The sequence below is a fragment of the Dothidotthia symphoricarpi genome (assembly GCF_010015815.1).
Source record: "Dothidotthia symphoricarpi CBS 119687 unplaced genomic scaffold P153scaffold_9, whole genome shotgun sequence".
Taxonomy (NCBI): Eukaryota; Fungi; Ascomycota; class Dothideomycetes; order Pleosporales; family Dothidotthiaceae; genus Dothidotthia; species Dothidotthia symphoricarpi.
Genome location: NW_022985016.1, coordinates 440064 through 456957, shown reverse-complemented (window position 1 = coordinate 456957; position 16894 = coordinate 440064). Strand labels below are relative to the sequence as shown.

General features: G+C 54.7%; 9 protein-coding genes across 9 annotated transcripts; 4 read left to right on the top strand and 5 right to left on the bottom strand.

Moving 5' to 3' along the window:
• Positions 1 to 306: 306 nt before the first annotated feature.
• P153DRAFT_356514 (DUF1593-domain-containing protein) lies at positions 307 to 1814 on the bottom strand (the record flags this gene model as incomplete). Its single annotated transcript, XM_033666657.1, has 2 exons — positions 307 to 387; positions 441 to 1814. The coding sequence occupies 2 exons, from the start codon at positions 1812 to 1814 to the stop codon at positions 307 to 309; spliced, it is 1455 nt and encodes a 484-aa protein (XP_033524218.1).
• A 1437-nt stretch (positions 1815 to 3251) lies between these two features.
• On the top strand, positions 3252 to 3953 carry P153DRAFT_339007 (uncharacterized protein; the record flags this gene model as incomplete). The annotated part of the gene is made up of 1 exon (XM_033665809.1): positions 3252 to 3953. One exon carries the CDS (start codon positions 3252 to 3254, stop codon positions 3951 to 3953), a length of 702 nt encoding a protein of 233 aa, XP_033524217.1.
• Positions 3704 to 4654, bottom strand: P153DRAFT_366338 (uncharacterized protein). The gene is made up of 2 exons (XM_033668030.1): positions 4292 to 4654; positions 3704 to 4230 (listed from the first exon to the last, which is right to left on the bottom strand). The coding sequence occupies exons 1-2, from the start codon at positions 4628 to 4630 to the stop codon at positions 4099 to 4101; spliced, it is 471 nt and encodes a 156-aa protein (XP_033524216.1). The 5' UTR covers positions 4631 to 4654; the 3' UTR covers positions 3704 to 4098.
• Positions 4655 to 4759: 105 nt separating this feature from the next.
• On the top strand, positions 4760 to 7539 carry P153DRAFT_396167 (uncharacterized protein). Its single transcript, XM_033671458.1, has 2 exons — positions 4760 to 4930; positions 4980 to 7539. The coding sequence occupies exons 1-2, from the start codon at positions 4864 to 4866 to the stop codon at positions 7388 to 7390; spliced, it is 2478 nt and encodes an 825-aa protein (XP_033524215.1). The 5' UTR covers positions 4760 to 4863; the 3' UTR covers positions 7391 to 7539.
• Positions 7540 to 7687: 148 nt separating this feature from the next.
• P153DRAFT_396166 (prenylcysteine oxidase-like protein 1 precursor) lies at positions 7688 to 9613 on the top strand. Its single transcript, XM_033671457.1, has 3 exons — positions 7688 to 7904; positions 7957 to 8521; positions 8596 to 9613. The coding sequence occupies exons 1-3, from the start codon at positions 7811 to 7813 to the stop codon at positions 9533 to 9535; spliced, it is 1599 nt and encodes a 532-aa protein (XP_033524214.1). The 5' UTR covers positions 7688 to 7810; the 3' UTR covers positions 9536 to 9613.
• On the bottom strand, positions 9575 to 12272 carry P153DRAFT_396165 (Sec34-domain-containing protein; the record flags this gene model as incomplete). Its single annotated transcript, XM_033671456.1, has 3 exons — positions 12141 to 12272; positions 10455 to 12086; positions 9575 to 10393 (listed from the first exon to the last, which is right to left on the bottom strand). Exons 1-3 carry the CDS (start codon positions 12243 to 12245, stop codon positions 9575 to 9577), a joined length of 2556 nt encoding a protein of 851 aa, XP_033524213.1. The 5' UTR covers positions 12246 to 12272.
• A 172-nt stretch (positions 12273 to 12444) lies between these two features.
• P153DRAFT_338994 (RCC1/BLIP-II) lies at positions 12445 to 14334 on the top strand (the record flags this gene model as incomplete). Its single annotated transcript, XM_033665808.1, has 2 exons — positions 12445 to 13509; positions 13563 to 14334. The coding sequence occupies exons 1-2, from the start codon at positions 12479 to 12481 to the stop codon at positions 14332 to 14334; spliced, it is 1803 nt and encodes a 600-aa protein (XP_033524212.1). The 5' UTR covers positions 12445 to 12478.
• On the bottom strand, positions 14297 to 15410 carry P153DRAFT_422600 (prefoldin subunit 3; the record flags this gene model as incomplete). Its single annotated transcript, XM_033672378.1, has 5 exons — positions 14297 to 14591; positions 14699 to 14824; positions 14890 to 15112; positions 15200 to 15319; positions 15385 to 15410. The coding sequence occupies 5 exons, from the start codon at positions 15408 to 15410 to the stop codon at positions 14487 to 14489; spliced, it is 600 nt and encodes a 199-aa protein (XP_033524211.1). The 3' UTR covers positions 14297 to 14486.
• A 747-nt stretch (positions 15411 to 16157) lies between these two features.
• On the bottom strand, positions 16158 to 16613 carry P153DRAFT_385053 (uncharacterized protein; the record flags this gene model as incomplete). The annotated part of the gene is made up of 1 exon (XM_033670394.1): positions 16158 to 16613. One exon carries the CDS (start codon positions 16611 to 16613, stop codon positions 16158 to 16160), a length of 456 nt encoding a protein of 151 aa, XP_033524210.1.
• Between the last annotated feature and the right edge of the window lie 281 nt (positions 16614 to 16894).

Below are 16894 nucleotides of genomic sequence, written 5' to 3'. Positions count from 1 at the left end.
ATGAAATGAGACCAGCATATAAAGACTGTCGAGGATATAATCCCCTACGGTGTAAGTAGGCTGCTAGCACCACTCGTCTAGAACACCTGATTCTAGAAACTTTTCATAAGGGTTGCGAGAAAATTAATGAAGCGGGTCAAGATTTCAGGAGAAAGGCGTTTGGACCAAACTAGCCAAAGTTTTGACGGTACATTGGAATATAGTATGCATGTATTGATTTTTACTTGCTAGTAGCTTTAAGCAAACTCACAGCAGAATGGTTGCACCAGAATCGTCCATCTAGCCAGCATATGCCTCGCTCTTGCTTCAGCTTGTTGGCTCAAGAATGATGCGTCTGTAGGTCGTCATATTGTGGGGATCCGTGACGGACAATATAACGTGCATTTCCTGGTTGATGTTAGCGTCACTGATATTTCGGTGGAGGCTGGCTTTGTACTCACATTATCATCAAACGTACTCACTCTGACCATGCTTCCAGTGGGATTCAGCTTGTCGATGGTCATGTACGAGTCCACTGTGGAAATGTTGGCCTCCAATCTGTATGTTACGTCCTTGTAGAAGAGCCAATCGAACTGCAGTTCGTCGCTGTCTGGGTCCCAGGTCGACGATGCATCCAGCACAACAGTGGTGTTAAATTGGTACGAGACCTTGAGGGCAGCAGGCCCGCAAGTACCGTTCACAACAACAACTGGGGCGTGGTTGCTTTTCGAGTAGTCGCTTTGTGTAGACCACTGCATCCGGTTGGCAAAGTCATACTGATAGGCCTGTCGCCAGCGCCAGATGCCAGCAAATGAACTCATAAAGAATTGTCCGTTAAGTCCTTGAACCCACTCTGCGGTGTCACTGAAGACGTTGGATCGACGAGCGGCGTCCACTGGCTTGAATCTACCACCCCAGCTGCCCCATTCTGGATGTTCAGGATCGCCGAGTCCGTTTTGAATGAGTGGGAAAAACGACGGAGTGTCTCCTTCCATGATGTAGGCGTACCTGGGATAGTGCTGTCCTAAAGAGCCGATGCGAATGTGCTCCTGAAGCCAATCGTTCGTCACGAGGGAGGAATCAGGACCCCCTTGGTCAAAGTATCGAATTTCCTCGCCAGAAATACCATTCCATGAAGCTGCTGTATATTCGCTGAACCCATGTAGGGAGACAATGTAGAATAATGACGGATACGTATCGCGGATCCAGGAACCAGCGTCGTCTTGATCGGAGATCGAGTACACTCGGAGTTTCCGAACGAAGTCTGCAACAGCCGCTGCATCTCTGGACTTGGAGACGTAGCTAAGAGCCTCGGCCAGTACTGCAGCGCCTCCCCACATCAAAGTCCATTGAGGCTTATTTATCGAAGCCCCATCCACACTTTTGACAAGAGCTTTTGCAGCATCGCTCGGCTCTAGGTCGAGCGCGGCGAGTCCGTAGACAGCATGGCCTGGGTACACTTTGGCAAGCAAATCACTCGCTGGTGGATAGCTTGCGGAACTGGGAACATTCGCATTGAGGTTGCCGGTGATGTTGCCATAGGCGGAGATGACGGTGTGGATTGTTGATATATCGATAGAGTCGTTCTTCCAGACGGAGGTGACGCCAGCAATCCCTTGAATGTCGAACTCGTTTGCGTAAGTCAAGAAACGAACCAGGCTCATTTGGTCATCTGGCTCATTGCTCATGTCGGTGCAGATGAAGACTCGCGGCTGTGCTTCGTAACGCGTGCTTTCGCATTGATTGGCCACTCGTGTACCTATGCTTCTGGTCAAGACGGGCGTACAGTGAAGGGCCACGAGGCCGAAGAGGGAGAGGAGACGTGAGACCGTCATATTGAGACCTGGCTTAGACAAGATGCCAACGCAAAGAAAGCTGGCTGCTCTGACCTGGAATTGGACAAACAAGCTCTCTCTTAAATACCCACCATAAGCACGCGACTGCACGATTCCCCGCACACTTACAAGTGCATCCACTCTCGGCAGATCGAAAGGTCGGGAGGTAGAAGAATCGGGAACCAACCCAATAAGACATGACGACAACCACTATAGAGCAGAAAGTTCTGTAAGAAAACATATGTATGGCTTTTGAGGTCCCGTACTTGAAAGTCAATTGTCTCTGTGCTTCCTGTTGGGCGGTGTTGAGTGCAGTGAGGAGACAAGTTCCGAGATTTCGGTTCGCCGAGTCAAGTCAACTTCTCCGAAATTTGTCTAGACAGCTAGAGATATACTACATAACAAAAGTCGGCTCATAGTTGTTTAACTTTTGTCATTGCTATCACTGCTCAACATTGGTTCAGAAAAGAAGACTTTTTGAAGTCCATTGTTGCTTGGGGTGGTTTGTCCTCCGGTTTCGCAGTTGGGTGATCCCCCGCATCCCTCCGACTGACAGGGTGTCAAGCAAGGACGTGAGATTGTGGGGTACATTGTAAATCCTGCCTGCTGTCGTTTTCAGGATGCGGGGAATTTGCCGACCTTTCATCCCGCCCGGATGGGAGGCTCTAAACTTGAGTTAGTTAGCTTCATCGTGAAGAGCCGAATGACGCTCATCCTGCTCGGCAGTCTCACCAAAATAGCACTGGGACAACACGATTTTGCTGATAGATGTAAGAGTCTGTCTATGCATAGTAGCTATATATTCGAACACTTCCTTTGGGGTTTAGTTGGTGCGGCCACCCAACACGGGCGGACAGAAGGTAGATTCTTCAAAGACAGGACCATGACAGCTAACGAATCGGTCCACTTAGTTGATCGCCGGCGAGGTGAGACCCGAAAAAACGGTGTGAGACTCGAGGTTGTCTTCGAACCTCAGCTGCTTAGATGGTGGCCTACAATGTGTCTTTCTGCGAATAGGCTTTGCATCGAAATGATTTGAAATAGTACAGGTATTTGGTCAGTTGCGTTTCAGCAATGATTTTCTGAATCTGAAGGGAATTGTACAGAGCGTCTCACGTTGATCCTGTACACAAGTGTGTGGGTTGGTGGTATTCGCTCGTTCGCCCGCTCACTAGTCCGTCTGTCAGCAACAACTCCGTCCGTACCAGTTATGTCTGCCTGAAAGTTCTCGCCTAAGTATGTTCTGTGCAACCACGAGTGCTTATGCTTTGTGATGGCTACGCACGAAGAGTGTTATCTCCATAGGACTCGAGATTGTCAAATAGGCAATCATCTTCCGCATATTTCGAACCAACTCAACCTCAACCTCATAACAACACTATTTGCGATCTCTTCTGCAGTAGTCTTAATTAAATTTATCCTCACACAAACCCCACAATGAAGGTTATCATCACTGGCGCAACTGGCGCAATTGGTGGCGTGATCCTGCAGCACGTCCTGCGCCGTAACGACATCACCAAAGTCATCGCATTGACGCGAAGAGCACTCCCCGACACCAACACCCCTAATGCGAAACTGGAAAACATCATCATCGAAGACTTCGGCGCCTTGGAAAACGTGCAGGACGAAACATGGGAAAAGATCCAGGACGCCGACGCAATGATCTGGGCAATGGGCACTTATGATCTGAACGAGGACGTCAATGTGAAATACCCCCTAGCTTTCCAAGAACATTTCGCGAAGAGATTACTTGCATCGTCGTCGCAGGAAGGGAAGAAAGACAAGTTCAAATTCATTCTTCTCTCAGGCGCATTCGTGGAACCCGATCAGTCACGCAGACTATTCTTTCTGTGGGACCAACGCAGGATGAAAGGCGTGCTTCAGACAAAGACAATTGAGTTTGCGGAAGGGCATCGTGAGGTTTGGGAGGCCTTTGTTATCAGGCCTGGGGGAGTACTCTATGGTGGTAACACGCTTCTGAACAAGACGGCAGAATGTGTGTTCGGAAGTCTTGCCATACGAGGCGAAGAGTTGGGCGCGTTTGTGGCGGACTTGGTGGTGCATGGGTCGCAACAATGTCTCATCGAGAACCCCGAGATGGTGGAAAGAGGAAGGAAGCTACTTGTCGAGGCTTTGTGAAGGAAATTGTGTTATGAGGAAAAGACACTCACGTAGAGTTTCGAAATAGCGCTTTGGTTTGTTATATGGATATACCATACACCAACATAATATTCGGCACAGATATACCTCCTAATACCAATCCCACCTCTCAATGCAGTACCGTCTACTTCTTGCTCTCTAGTTTCCCTGGTGTCGGCGCAGTTGCCTTTGCTTTTGCCTTTGCCGAATCATTCGACTTCGCCTGCGTCTTGCCGTGCCCGCTTATAAGATCCAAGAGGTGGTCGGTCTTCTTACCCTACATACATCATTAGCATAATATGAATACACCATCTCTCTCGATTGTGAACGTAACCCACCTTTCCATCTTCAGCGTCCCACCCGGTACCGAACTTCGCTCTGAAAGCTGCCAGCTTCCCTGCCTCGTCCTCCTCCACGTTCAAGAGCTTCCGCGAACTTGGATGCCATAGCGGGTTGTTTCGTATATCCTTTGTGCTCTTATATACGGGCGCGGGGCTGGTGGTGCGCAATGTGAAGGACGATCCGTCGGAGAGGGTTATTAGTTGTGTGAATGTGTAGGGGCGCTTTGGCCGGCGAAGGAGCGTCGCATGTCGCACTTGCTGCCTCTGGCGTATTTGAGGCTGGATAGCTTGACGGAGGATGCGCAGAGCGCTCGGCGAAGGGATTGGAGAGGCCATTGGACGTTTGGCGGGCTGTCGTGGTGTGTGAGGTGAGGATAGAAGTCACGATGCGATGTCCGCGGAGGTCTTGGCATGCTCGACTTTTTGGCGAGGCATTCGACTCCGCATCATCATCGGTCCACATGTCATCCATGTCCACGACGTTTGCTCACACTCCTTTCGCGTACGTTCAGTTTTTCAAGTCGCTGTCGCGTATGGAACAACTATAAGCTGGCAGCACTAGATCGGCGATGGTGCTCTCCAGGCCCCCGGCTGCACGCTTCTATGCCGCCTTCTACAGATGGAGTTGTTATACGCGTGAGACCAAAGTCCCGCCTTCGATTGAGCGGTGATTGATCTTCCACAGAACGGCCGTTGCCATGTTCTCTTTCCCCACAATACAACCGGGGCAAACCGAGCTATGCGTCCAATCTTCGCAGCTACCGCGCGACTTCCCTCCTCCGACAACAGGACGAGCCTGAATCGCAATCACAGACTGGAGGAGTGAATTTGGTCGTTGAAGACCGGCCTGCTATCCCTTCGCAGGAACCACCAACTGAGCAGGACATTCCACAGTCGGGGGATGAGGGCACGCCGACGATTCTCGACTCACACCTCGAGACACAACAGTTGCAAACTCAGGTCCGCACCCTGATGCGCAAAGTGCCCGGCTCGGTTGCCATCATTACCGTTGCGAGTCTCGACCCAACTACGGGGAAGCATGTTCCTATGGGGGTCGCCGTCTCTTCCTTGAGCACTGTCACACTGGACCCTCCCACCATATCTTTCAACCTGAAGCATCCGTCCCAGACCCTTGACGCCATTCGAGCTTCAAAAGGCCTCTTTCGCGTTCATTTCCTTGCAGCGGAGAGGGGCGGTGCCAATATGGTAGACCTCTTCTGTCGTGGAAACCATCCTGATGCATACACGCAACGGCTAAAAAACTCGAGAATATTGGTCCCGAGGCCCGGTCTCAACGCCTTGTCTTCGCAATCGTATGCGCCACAGCTATATGGCGATGCTATACGTGCGGCGATGGAGTGTACATTGACCCACGAGCTTTCCGTCGCAGACCATGTAATCCTTGTTGCAAAAATCACTAGCTTGGACTCCAAGATTTCAAAAGACCCTACACTTGTCTACGTTGATGGCGGGTTCATGCGCGCAGATGGAACCAAGATATCAGGTTATGGAAGAGCCAAAGCGTCGTCACTGACACGTACCTGGTCGGCTTGGGATTATCCGTTGTTTCCAGGGGACTCGGAACGAATTGACTATGTAAATCGAATCAAGTCAATGATCGAAGAGCGTCCTGAAGATTTCAACATGCCAGAGAGAGAAATTCGTCAAAAACTGGAGAGCACTCTGCCCGTATCTCCAAAAATGTTTGGCATCAACCTGGCCCTACTCATTTCCCAGTGCAAAAAGAAAGCGGGTCAGAAGAACGAAGACAAATTGAGTACTACACAACAAGATTTACCTGTCCTTGCCGAGTTCTATGGCCGACTCACTCCTTCCCAAACAGGAAGGATTATTGATCGTGCGAGAGCTTTGCTGAAAGAAGACTTGCAATTTCTGGACATTGAATATGTCCAACTTCTGCAGCATTTGGGTGTTAGTCCTGCCAACACCAGTATTCTACCTAGCGATATTTTGAACGCCTTGAGAGCAGACGGACTCATTGATCCTTTTGTCCCCAGGCGGCCCACAACACAAGCACCAAAACATGATCACGATATTATGTATTATGAACAAGCCGAACACAATCTTCGCGAGCACCTTCGTACCTTGGACTACAAAGATTCGATCCGAAAGCCATTTCATGACCTATTGGCGGCTGTTGGAGAGACACAGACTGTGGCACAGGTCTTACAGCGCAGTCGATGGCGTTTTCATGTTGAAGCCACGCCGGAGTTGTTCCATGCCTCGAAGATTGAGATTATGGGTGAAGTATCGCAGGAAGACACACGGGTTGTGTTAAGCCGACTCGTCAGGTTTGCCCAAGTGGACAACATTAAAGCGTTCAGGATGTGGTTGTCGCTTCCTTGGATAGAATCCTTGCGCAAAGTTAGTGTCAGTCCCTTGATAACGGGCATTGACATTGAGTTCTTCCTCGGCAAGATATCTCATCTGTATACCACTACTCCACAATTCTTCGAGCTGGCAGGAAAGGTCAATCAGATGTTGGAGCCCTGGTTTGACAAAATCGTCGTCTGGGAAGACCTACAAGAGCGTGTAAAGCAGTTTGTGCAGAAAACACCGTTACGCGCCATGTCGTGGTCAGACAGAGACAAGCTTGCTGCTATGGGACTCCACTGGGAAGCCACATTCACAGTCCCCCCTTCAGATGACGCACAACCACTCAGCCGAGGTCATATTCTCGATACGCTGGTAGCGAAAGAGCTCAAAAACCACTATGGCAATGGCAGCGATGCGGAGAACCGAGCCATCGCCACATGGTTGAAAGAGAGGTACAATTACACGGTACATCGGCGGCCAGTTGAAACTCGGCCTGAGGAGGCTTCGAAGTCGTCGAGCGATGCCATGCGGGACGCTATGTTGGCTAGTTTGAATGTGGATGTGGTGGGCGACAAACCGAGTGAAGCCCAGTCTGAAGGGGAGCAGGAAGAGCAGGTCGTTTTCCGCAAACATGGCGTCGCTGCTCCGCGCATCCGTTTCCGCAATACTGAGCCTTCGATGAACAGCAGGCGCCCGCGACAGAAAGTTCTGTCATGGTCTGGCTATTCACTTGATGGGGAGAAGAAGGGGGATCAGTAGTGTCTTGTGTGTACTCAAGATTGTTCTGGAATCGTACTTCTATATGCTCTTTAGTCTGGCAGTTAGCATTCGATTGACTACTTGCAAATCATCATTCCGAAATTTCATCTTGGAAGCACGTGAACACGCGCATGCTCCAGCCACTCTCCCAAGTTTGAAGAATATATGTACAGAACTAGGCAGGATTCTGTGCACGTGGTGTATATTATTGAAACGAATGGATGTGTATTCAGCCTGATATCGTGTATTCACATGTGTGTAGCCAATGACGTCTGACATCCGCGCGTCTCCCACCATCCATCACCAGGATGACTTGAACCACCACATCCCAAGGCCTTCGCCTTTCGATATCACTACAGCTCGAACTTCACATCTCGGCTTTGACAAAACCGTATCCCGATCAAAACACAGCCGTCCAACATGGTGCGAGTCCTCCGCGTCGCCGCACTCGTCCCCTTCGCCAGCGCGCTGAGCAGCACCCATGAAGCACCCGCAAAGCGCGTCGCAATCATAGGTTCGCACACACCCTCTCTCAACACTCACTCCCAATACTAACTCCCTCGTAGGTGCCGGCGCCGGCGGCGCATCAACAGCGTACCACCTCGCCCAATACGCCGCCAACTCCTCCATCCCCGTCAACATCACCGTCTTCGAGCGCGCATCCTACATCGGCGGGCGCACCACGACCGTCAACGCATGGGACGACGCCGCCTCCCCCATCGAGCTCGGCGGCAGCATCTTCGTCGAAGTAAACCGCATCATGGTCTCAGCGACGAAAGCGTTCAACCTCTCGACCGCCGACTACGACAGCACAGCACAACTCGAACTCCCTGATCTGGGCATCTGGGACGGGCAGAGTTTTGTGCTGGTCACACGGCAGGAGGATGGGTGGTGGGAGAAGACGAAGCTGGTGTGGCGGTATGGGACGGCGCCGTTCTGGACGAATCGGCTTATGAAAGCGGCGGTGGGCAAGTTTCTGACCATGTACGAGGAGCCTGTTTTTCCGTGGACGAGTCTGAGCGATGTTGTGGAGAAGGTGGGGTTGTTGGGTGTGACGGGGGTGACGGGGGAGCAGTTCCTCGAGGCGAATGGCGTGTTGGGGAGGTTTGCGAGGGAGGTGGTGCAGGCTAGGTATGTTCATCGACATCTTACATCCCCGTCCATGCCATATATCATGAATGAAGGTTACTAACACCCCCCCCTAGCACACGAGTAAACTACGCCTCCAACCTCGCGCACATCCACGGCCTCGAAACAATGGTCTGCATGGCCACCACAGGCGCAATGTCCATCCACGGCGGCAACTGGCTTATCTTCTCGCACATGCTCTCCTCCTCCCCACGCATAACAACCCACCTAAACACCCCCGTAACCTCCCTCTCAAAACAACAAAACGGAACATACCACCTCACCACCCCCAACACCACAGTCCCCTTGCAATACGACGCCGTAATCCTCGCCTCCCCCCTCCAATTCGCAAACCTCACACTCTCCCCCCCTCCCGCCCACACTCCAGACACAATCCCCTACACAGCCCTGCACACCACGCTCTTCGCTTCGCCGCACGCGCTCAATCCCCAAGCGTTCAATCTGCCATCTACGGCGAAGGTCCCGCAGATCGTCCTCACCACGCTGCCCGACGGCGAGGACGCAAGAGAAGACCCCGGTTCACCCGCGTTTTACAGCATCTCGCTGCACGACTACCGCTTGAACCCGCGCGCCACGCCGCCGCGCATGGAGTACGTGTATAAAATCTTCTCGGGGGTGCGCGTGGACGCCGGGTTCCTAAGCGGGATCCTGGGGCGCAACGTCAGTCTCCCCGACGAAGCCGCAGACGAAGGCGTAGCCGGGGAGGTTAAACACGACGGCACAACACAGCCTAAGCTAAACCCCAATGCGCATGTTAGCTGGATACATCGTAAACTGTGGCTCTCGTATCCGCGCGAGTATCCGCGTGTGACGTTTGAAGAGGTAGTGCTGGATGAGGGGCTGTGGTATACGAGTGGGATTGAGGGGTTTGTGAGTACGATGGAGACTAGTGCTTTGAGTGGGATGAATGTTGCGCGGTTGGTTAGGGATGGATGGGTTGCTGGGAAGGGGGGGAAGGAGGAGGAAAAGGAGGAGGAGGGGCAGAGTGAGCTGTGAGGTATCTACTGGTTGCTTAGTGGTTTGATGGGATATGATTTACATCTCAATCCTCAACCCCGTTCTCGTGCTCTGCGTCCCACTTCTACTCGATGTATCCCTCTCACTCCCACTATCTCCATCCTCGCTATCTTCATCCTCACCCCCCCTCCCCCCACCAACGCGAAACACGCCAGCACACCACTCCGCAAAAACACCCGGCTCCCACACGCCATCCTCCCTGCCCTTCCCCTTCCCCATCCCCCTGCCCACCCCTCCGTCCCCAAACCCCGCAAACCACTCCTCATAAACAAGCACCACGCTCTCCATAACAGCCGCACGCAGCATCTCCCTCGTACGCCGCTCCTGGACATACTCCTCCAGCTTAGACCTCAGGAACGGCATCTCCAGCTCGACGTTCTGGCGGATCTTGCTCGTTCGCGCGGGGGCTTCCGCTGTAGGAACCTTCTTCCCCTTCGCAATAGGCACGGTAATCCTCTCGCAGAACGCAGCAGTGAACTGCGTAATCGCCTGTCTAAGCCTAGCATCGACCTCCGCCTTCGCATCGAGCATATTCTCCACGACCTGCGGAATAAGCAGGGCGACGAGATTCCGCGGATTGAACAGCGCCGCGCCGCGGGACTGTAGGGCCCAGAAGGACGTCGAGATCGACGACAGATCGTAGTGGATGTCCGTCTCCGGGGTGACGAATTCGATGTCGAAAGCGAGGATTTGGTGTTTTAGGACGAGGAGGTGGGCGATGAGGAAGAGGGATGCGTCGGTTGGGGAGGATGATTTTGCGAGGAGGGTGCTGGCGTGGGTTAGGGAGAGGGTGGTGCTGTGGACTATGCGGTGGGCGAGGTCGTCGAAGACCGTTGACTTTGTGGGGTGGGGTGGTTAGTTTTTTTTGTTTTGAAGGGGGGGGAGGGGGATGACGTACGTGGACTAGGCGGTAGATTTTACTGAGCAGCCAGATTGCTTTGCGGAGTGTGGGGTACCAGTCTGCGAAGGCGGCTTCGGTGTTGAAGGACCAGCGCGCGTCGGGGTCGTCGTCTTCAACAATCGTGGGTGTTTTGGGCATCAGGGGCGTGGGCGGGGCGTCTGCTTTTGGCTGTTTCTTGCCGGACAAGACGGGCTGGTTGGATTTCCCCGACGCGCCCTGCTTCTTGTTTTTAGCGGGGTAGTCCAGATCTTCTGGCTTTGGCTTGTAGCGTTCGATATCGTCGCGTAGGACGGCGAGGGACAGGAAGACGAGACGGCTCTGGGCGTCTTCGAGCGCGGGGTGGACGAGGACGGAGAAGTCGAGCTTGTTGGCGTCGATGGGCGAGTCTTCCTCATCTTCCTCGTCCATATAGCGGGTCTGGAGCAGGGTGCAGAGTTCGCACAACTTGAGGATCTGCGTCTCGTGGATGGTGCGTGGACGGAGGTGGTCGTAGAGGGGCTCGCACATGGCTTCGAGGAAGTCGTAGAGCCCGCCATCGCCGTCGAACCATTCGCGCCACAGCTCGCACTCGTCAAAGCAGATGCCGCGGATGTAGCTGATGCTGCTTCGTGCGAAGGAGACGAGGTCCTTGGAGGTGCTGGGGGCTTGTGCGATTTCGCCAATCTTCTTGGTGACGATGGGGAGGATGAGACGGCCGCGGGTGGTGGAGTAGCTCTGGTACAGCTCGTTCATCAGGCTCTGGTATTCTGCCTCTGTCCCAGGCGCTGCTCCTGCCGGCAGCACTGCCCGCTTCTGCACTTCAATCCCAATGCTCTTCAGTTCTGGCGCACCCACGCGGAACTTGGCGTACAGCAGCGCAGACATGGTGGTGTCGTTCAGCTGCCGGTCGGCGATCCTCTTGGACACATCAGCGGCGAGGTCACGGAGGGCTTCTGTGAAGTGGACACGGATGAGCGTGAGGGCACGGGTCAGGAGCAGGCGGTATCGCGAACGGTAGGTGTCGGCCTCGCGGTGCTTCGTGTTGGCCTGCATGTACTCCAAACAGCTGTCGAGGTTGGCCAGCATGTCGGTGAACTCCTTCCCACGCACAATCTTCCCGGCACCCGGAGCATTGAGGCGTTTCGTAGTAGGTTCCAGGTAGAGGTAGTAGCGCAGGTTCTGCTCCATGTCGTCGGCCAGCTTGGTGATGCGTGTCTGGTCGTCGATGAGGCCCTCACACTGCGTGCGGAAGGCGGTGGTCTGGGCCTCGACCGTCTTGAACGAGTCGGACAGAGACGAGAGCATGTCGAGGGTGTCGGTGGTGTCGGCGATGATGTTGTCGAGCTGGTTGCGCGTCATGTGCAGCTGGTTCTGGTAGAGGGCGTACTCGGCATGGCTGGCCTCGAGCAGGTCCTCGTTGACGCCGCCATACCAGGCTGCAAAGTCAATCTCCGAGGCGAGGTGTTCCTGCGACTTCTTCCTCTCCAGCGCCTTTTCCTTCTTCAGGTGGGCGCGCACGACCGAGTAGAAGTCGCTGTACGACTTGGCGCGTCGGGCAACAGTCGCAGGCGGAGGGCCGGTGAGGGTGTCGGGGGCGTCCTCTGGCGTCTCGGCGATGCCTGCTGCTCGCGCCACGTCAGCCTGGATCTCCTGCAGCAGCAATGATCAATACAGGTCGAGGTGGACGGTGGACGGTGGGCTTACGTTGGGCTGGGTGAGTAACGACTCGCGACGGGCCTGTCTGGAGCGCTCTTGGGGCTTGGGAGCGCGGGGCACAAAGGCATTGAACCACGAATCTCCTTCATACATGATGGCCGTGGGCAGCTTCAATGGACGACAAAGTCAACAAGTCAAGACGACACGCCAACGCGGAGCTCTCGCGGGGGTGCAAGGGTCCAGGCGCTAGCTCGGAGCGTGCATGAACCGCTGCCTCCGGAATGGTGACGTTCTAGACTGTGGTGTGCTGATGGACTGACACTCGACGACTTGACGACTCCAGCATGTCTCTGCTGTGATTCTTCTCCGTCCGCCATATACCCAACATGCTCACTTCTAGATGCATCGCCCGCGCCACCATACAACGTCCCGGTCCCAGTCCACGCCACGCCCCGCCACTATGTAGGAATATCAGAAGCAGAGCCCCGCGTCCTCAGGTGCGCACTGCAACACATCCCTACGCCCAGCGTCGCCAGCAGCACTTTGTCCGCTCCGTGGCCACCGTCACCGTCCTGTGGGCCACGGCCTCGGCATGGCAGTGGTGCAGCGGGGACGCCATCATACGCGATGCGCACGCCGAGGAGCCCGCAGAGGAGGAGCAGATGCGCTTCGAGGCACCGCGACGGCGCGCGACATCGGCCGAGGAGAATCGCAACATCATCAGCTCGCAGCACCTGCAGGTTCAGAGGAGCTGGGAGAACCCGGGCGTCTATGCCTGGGGCTCCAATGCTGCCCGTGTCGTCGCCCCAGACTCGTCCGACAAGTACATCAAGGCCCCGCGTCGCATCGCCTTCTTCGACGGCAAGATCCTGCGCGACGTCAAGCTAGATCGCAACTTTGGCGCTGCCATTGACGAGAGGGGCGACTTGCTGCAATGGGGCATGGCCTTTTCCACAGACTCGACCGAGCCCACGCATACACTGCGAGGACACAACCTGACGTCGCTGGCCATCTCGCGCGACCGCATCATCGCCCTGTCCTCGAACGGCGCCGTCTACTCGATCCCCGTGTCGCAGGCCGAGCAGAAGAGCGGCCCCAAGCCTGCCTCCACATCATGGATCCCCTTCTGGGGCAGCGTAAACGACGTGTCTTACCGTGTGCGCACACCCGAGAACCTGGCCTGGAGCGAGCGCGTCACCCACATCTCGTCAGGCCTGGAACACGCCCTGATGCTGACATCGGCCGGCCGCGTCTTCTCCTTCGCCTCGGGCACGCAAGACTTCCCCTCGAGAGGCCAGCTAGGCATCCCGGGCCTGACATGGGAAAACCGGCCCCCAGGCGCCTTTGACGTCCCCCACGAAATCACAACACTAAAAGGCTTCCCCATCAAAAAAATAGCCACAGGCGACTTCCACAGGTACCCCCCCTCCCCATCCCCCCAACCCCATCCACCTAACCCCCCAAAAACAGCCTCGTATGCGACTCCTCCGGCCGCGCCTTCACCTTCGGCGACAACACCTCCGGCCAACTAGGCTTCCCCTACAACGCCGAAGCCCCGCACATCTCCGCCCCCTCCCTCCTCCCCACCCACAAAATGTACGCCGGCACCGCCGCCCACGCAAAAGTCACCTCCGTCTTCGCAGGCGGAAACACCTCCTTCCTCACCGTCGACGCCACAGCCCCCACAACCGCCCGCATCACAGCAGATACATGGGCCTTTGGCTTCGGACTCACAGGCCAACTCGGTATCGGCCGCTGGGTCCACACGCAATCCGATCCCGTCAAGTTGCCCGCTTTCTCAGGCCTGTTCGAATGGGACGAAGTGAAACATGCCGCTATTCCTATCCGTCTGGCTACCATCTCAGTCGGAACGTCGCACGCTGCCGCCGTGCTGGATAACGTGTCCAGCGTTTCCGTCAAGGCCCAGACAGCTAAGCACACGCAGAATGACACGAATTGGGGCCGCGATATCTTGTTCTGGGGCAACAATGAGTTCTACCAGATTGGGAGTGGGAAAAGGAGTAATGTCGCTACGCCCGCGTATATTCAGCCGCTTGATCAGGCGGCTGAGGTGGAGCGCGCGGCGCAGGCGGGCGGGTGGGCGAAGGGGCAGAGGGACGGGGGGGTGCATCGGTTTCAGATTACGCCCAAGGGACGGGTTAGTGTGGGGGGCAGGATGAGGGAGTTTGGGCAGAAGGTCGAGTGTGGGAGGGGGGTTACTGCTGTGTATTCTGCTGTTTAGTGTGGATCTGGGGTTTGTGTGGCGCTGGGGAAGGGATGGGTGTGTATGCTGGTGTATCATAGTGTGTCTTGATGGATATCCCTTGTCGAATATATTATTCGATCTTCATCCATGCCTCGTCTTGAGAGCGTCCATATCTTCACAGCACATCATCACCCCTCCACCGCCTTCTTCTCCCCCTCAACCCCATCCTCCCTCTCCTTCCGCCGCTGCGCAACATCCCAGTTATACACGCGCGCAAACGCAACCTCAAGCGTCTAAATCCCCTCAAATCAGCCCTTGTCCTACCAAAACCCCCCCACCATATACCCCCACCACCAAAAACCAAGAAAGAAAGAAAAAGATGAGAAGGGGGAAAACTCACAGTGATCTGCTCCCTCAAAAAGTCCAAATCCTCCTCACACGTCCCCAAACTATACCGCGCCGTAGAAAGTTTACTCTGCAGTAACTCCTCCGCCTCGTCGAGTGGGTAGGCGAGCATGACGTTTGCCTATCACATATATATGTCAGCATATACCCTCCCTTCATCCCACAGTTTAACCCCCTTGTACGTACACCCAACCACAAAAACACCTCCCCCACCCCTTTAACATCGACCTCCGCCCGCGCAAACAGCGTATCATTCAACTCGAACGTCGTTTCCAACCGCTCAACGCTTTCCTTCCCCCGCGCGGCGCTGAGGAAACGCACTGTTTGCAGCGTTTTTGTGATGTCGGGGATTTTCTCGCGGAGGCCGGATGCGCGTCTCGTCGTGTTGGATTGCATGAATTGGTATTTGCTGGGGCTATATTAGTAGATATTTGGGGGGGGAGGAGGGCTGGTGTGGTGGGGGGGTTGATGAAGGGATGTTTTGGGGAAGCAATACGAAATCATCTCCTTGAAACTATTTATCGTCGTTTCTACCTCCGAGCGCGAGGTTACATAGTCTTCTACGCGGTCGACGAAGGGGGCGCGCGGGATGCCGCGGGGGTTGGTGGGCGGGTCGCTGCTGTTGCTTGGGTTAGCTTGTGTCGTGTTGTAGAGGGTAAGGAAGGGAGGGAAGGCAAGTACCTCGCAGCTTGCAGTACGTCTGCCATTGCGGTGGCGCGTTGTGGTGCAGAGTACTATGTATGCTGTGCTGTGTTGTTTGAGGATTTGCGGGAAACGCGTTGCGTTGTGGCGTCACCCCGCGCTTGCCCGTCCCGCGTTTCGTTTTGCTCCGCTCCGAGGCTTGGCTTGGGCTTCACTCACTCACGCTTTACATGGACGTTGCCTTGTGCCTGGTTCAACACACACGCACGCACATGACGAAGCATCACGCCAAACATTCCACTGATCGATCGACGACCCAGGTACTCAGTCAGGTACTCATTTTCTGCGTGGTACAGATTATGTCAATTTACCCTCTCAGGTGGTATGGGACCCGAAAACCCCTGACATCGTCTGTACCGCTCATATCCACATGAACCTCACTCCCCACATCCTCACGTCTAGAACTTCTACCGGCGACCGTCTAGACTTGCTCGTCTTCCTCTTCGCTTGATGGCGAGGCCCGTGTAGATGGACGAGTGAATACGAACATCGCCAGCCTCTCTTTGTACTCCCGTCCCCATCGCACACTAAACCCACTCACTGCACTATTGAATCCGTACATGTACGACCGCATCCATTCCATCCCCTATGGTGTGATATGGTATGCGTGTTCGTGTCGTGTCGTGTCGTGTCGTGTTGTGTGGGGAGGACTACTCTATCGGCATACCCTACCAGCGGCATACCATACCAGCGGCATACCATACCAGCGGCATACCATACCAGCGGCAACATGCCGTTCGGCTTAGTGAGCATTATATGCGTACCGTACCCTGCCCAGCGAGATAATGCACGTAAGCAGACACGAGCGAAACGGTGTGTCTTACCGTAGATCGTTCGCCCCATGCCATCACACGACGCTGCACCATCAGCAACCAGCAGGGAAAGCGTCCGCGGTACGTCTCCGAGGCGGCGTTTACGGCGGTTGGGTGGCGGGGGGCGTGTCGTATCGTAGCTACTGCATGTGCTATTTTGCGGACGGGGCGTTGCGAGGGACGGCGTGTTTTGCTTCTGTGTGGCTGTATTGCGGATACGAGGGTGAGTCCATGGAGCTGGGTTGGGGGAGGCGGTGGGGGTACGGATATAGACGTTTTTGCTGCGGATGTGTTGTTTTGGGGGTGGGGCGTTGATCTGGTCGTTGGTGTTGGTGTGAATCGTTTGTTGGTCTTGCGCGTAGAGCGGTGCTCACGCAGTTGCGATAGACCGGCCATGGTATGCTGAGATGTAAGAAAAAGACTGGTTTGAAATGTATCTTTGTCATTGATTGATCGAACTATGAGCGAAATGCAGATACTAAACGTCGCGAAGGAGACGTTGTGAAAATAGAGCTCAAATTAACATCGAAAGATAGACACAACATGGCCATGTGAACCAAACGCGACCATGTGTGCTAGACTTTGACGTGCAAACAATATGAAAAACAAGGAGAATAGAAAACGCCATCAACCAACGCTGAACATGAAAAATACCCAAACACCACCATTCCAGTTCA

Excerpts from the sequence above, each read along its gene's own strand:
- P153DRAFT_366338 (XM_033668030.1), bottom strand. The coding sequence starts at position 4,630 with ATGGCCTCTCCAATCCCTTCGCCGAGCGCTCTGCGCATCCTCCGTCAA. Across the intron at positions 4,231-4,291 it reads GGGACGCTGAAGATGGAAAG|GGTAAGAAGACCGACCACCT; the intron begins GTGGGTTACGTT and ends TGATGTATGTAG.
- P153DRAFT_396167 (XM_033671458.1), top strand. The coding sequence starts at position 4,864 with ATGGTGCTCTCCAGGCCCCCGGCTGCACGCTTCTATGCCGCCTTCTAC. Across the intron at positions 4,931-4,979 it reads CAGATGGAGTTGTTATACGC|AACGGCCGTTGCCATGTTCT; the intron begins GTGAGACCAAAG and ends GATCTTCCACAG.
- P153DRAFT_396166 (XM_033671457.1), top strand. The coding sequence starts at position 7,811 with ATGGTGCGAGTCCTCCGCGTCGCCGCACTCGTCCCCTTCGCCAGCGCG. Across the intron at positions 7,905-7,956 it reads AAAGCGCGTCGCAATCATAG|GTGCCGGCGCCGGCGGCGCA; the intron begins GTTCGCACACAC and ends ACTCCCTCGTAG. Across the intron at positions 8,522-8,595 it reads AGGGAGGTGGTGCAGGCTAG|CACACGAGTAAACTACGCCT; the intron begins GTATGTTCATCG and ends ACCCCCCCCTAG.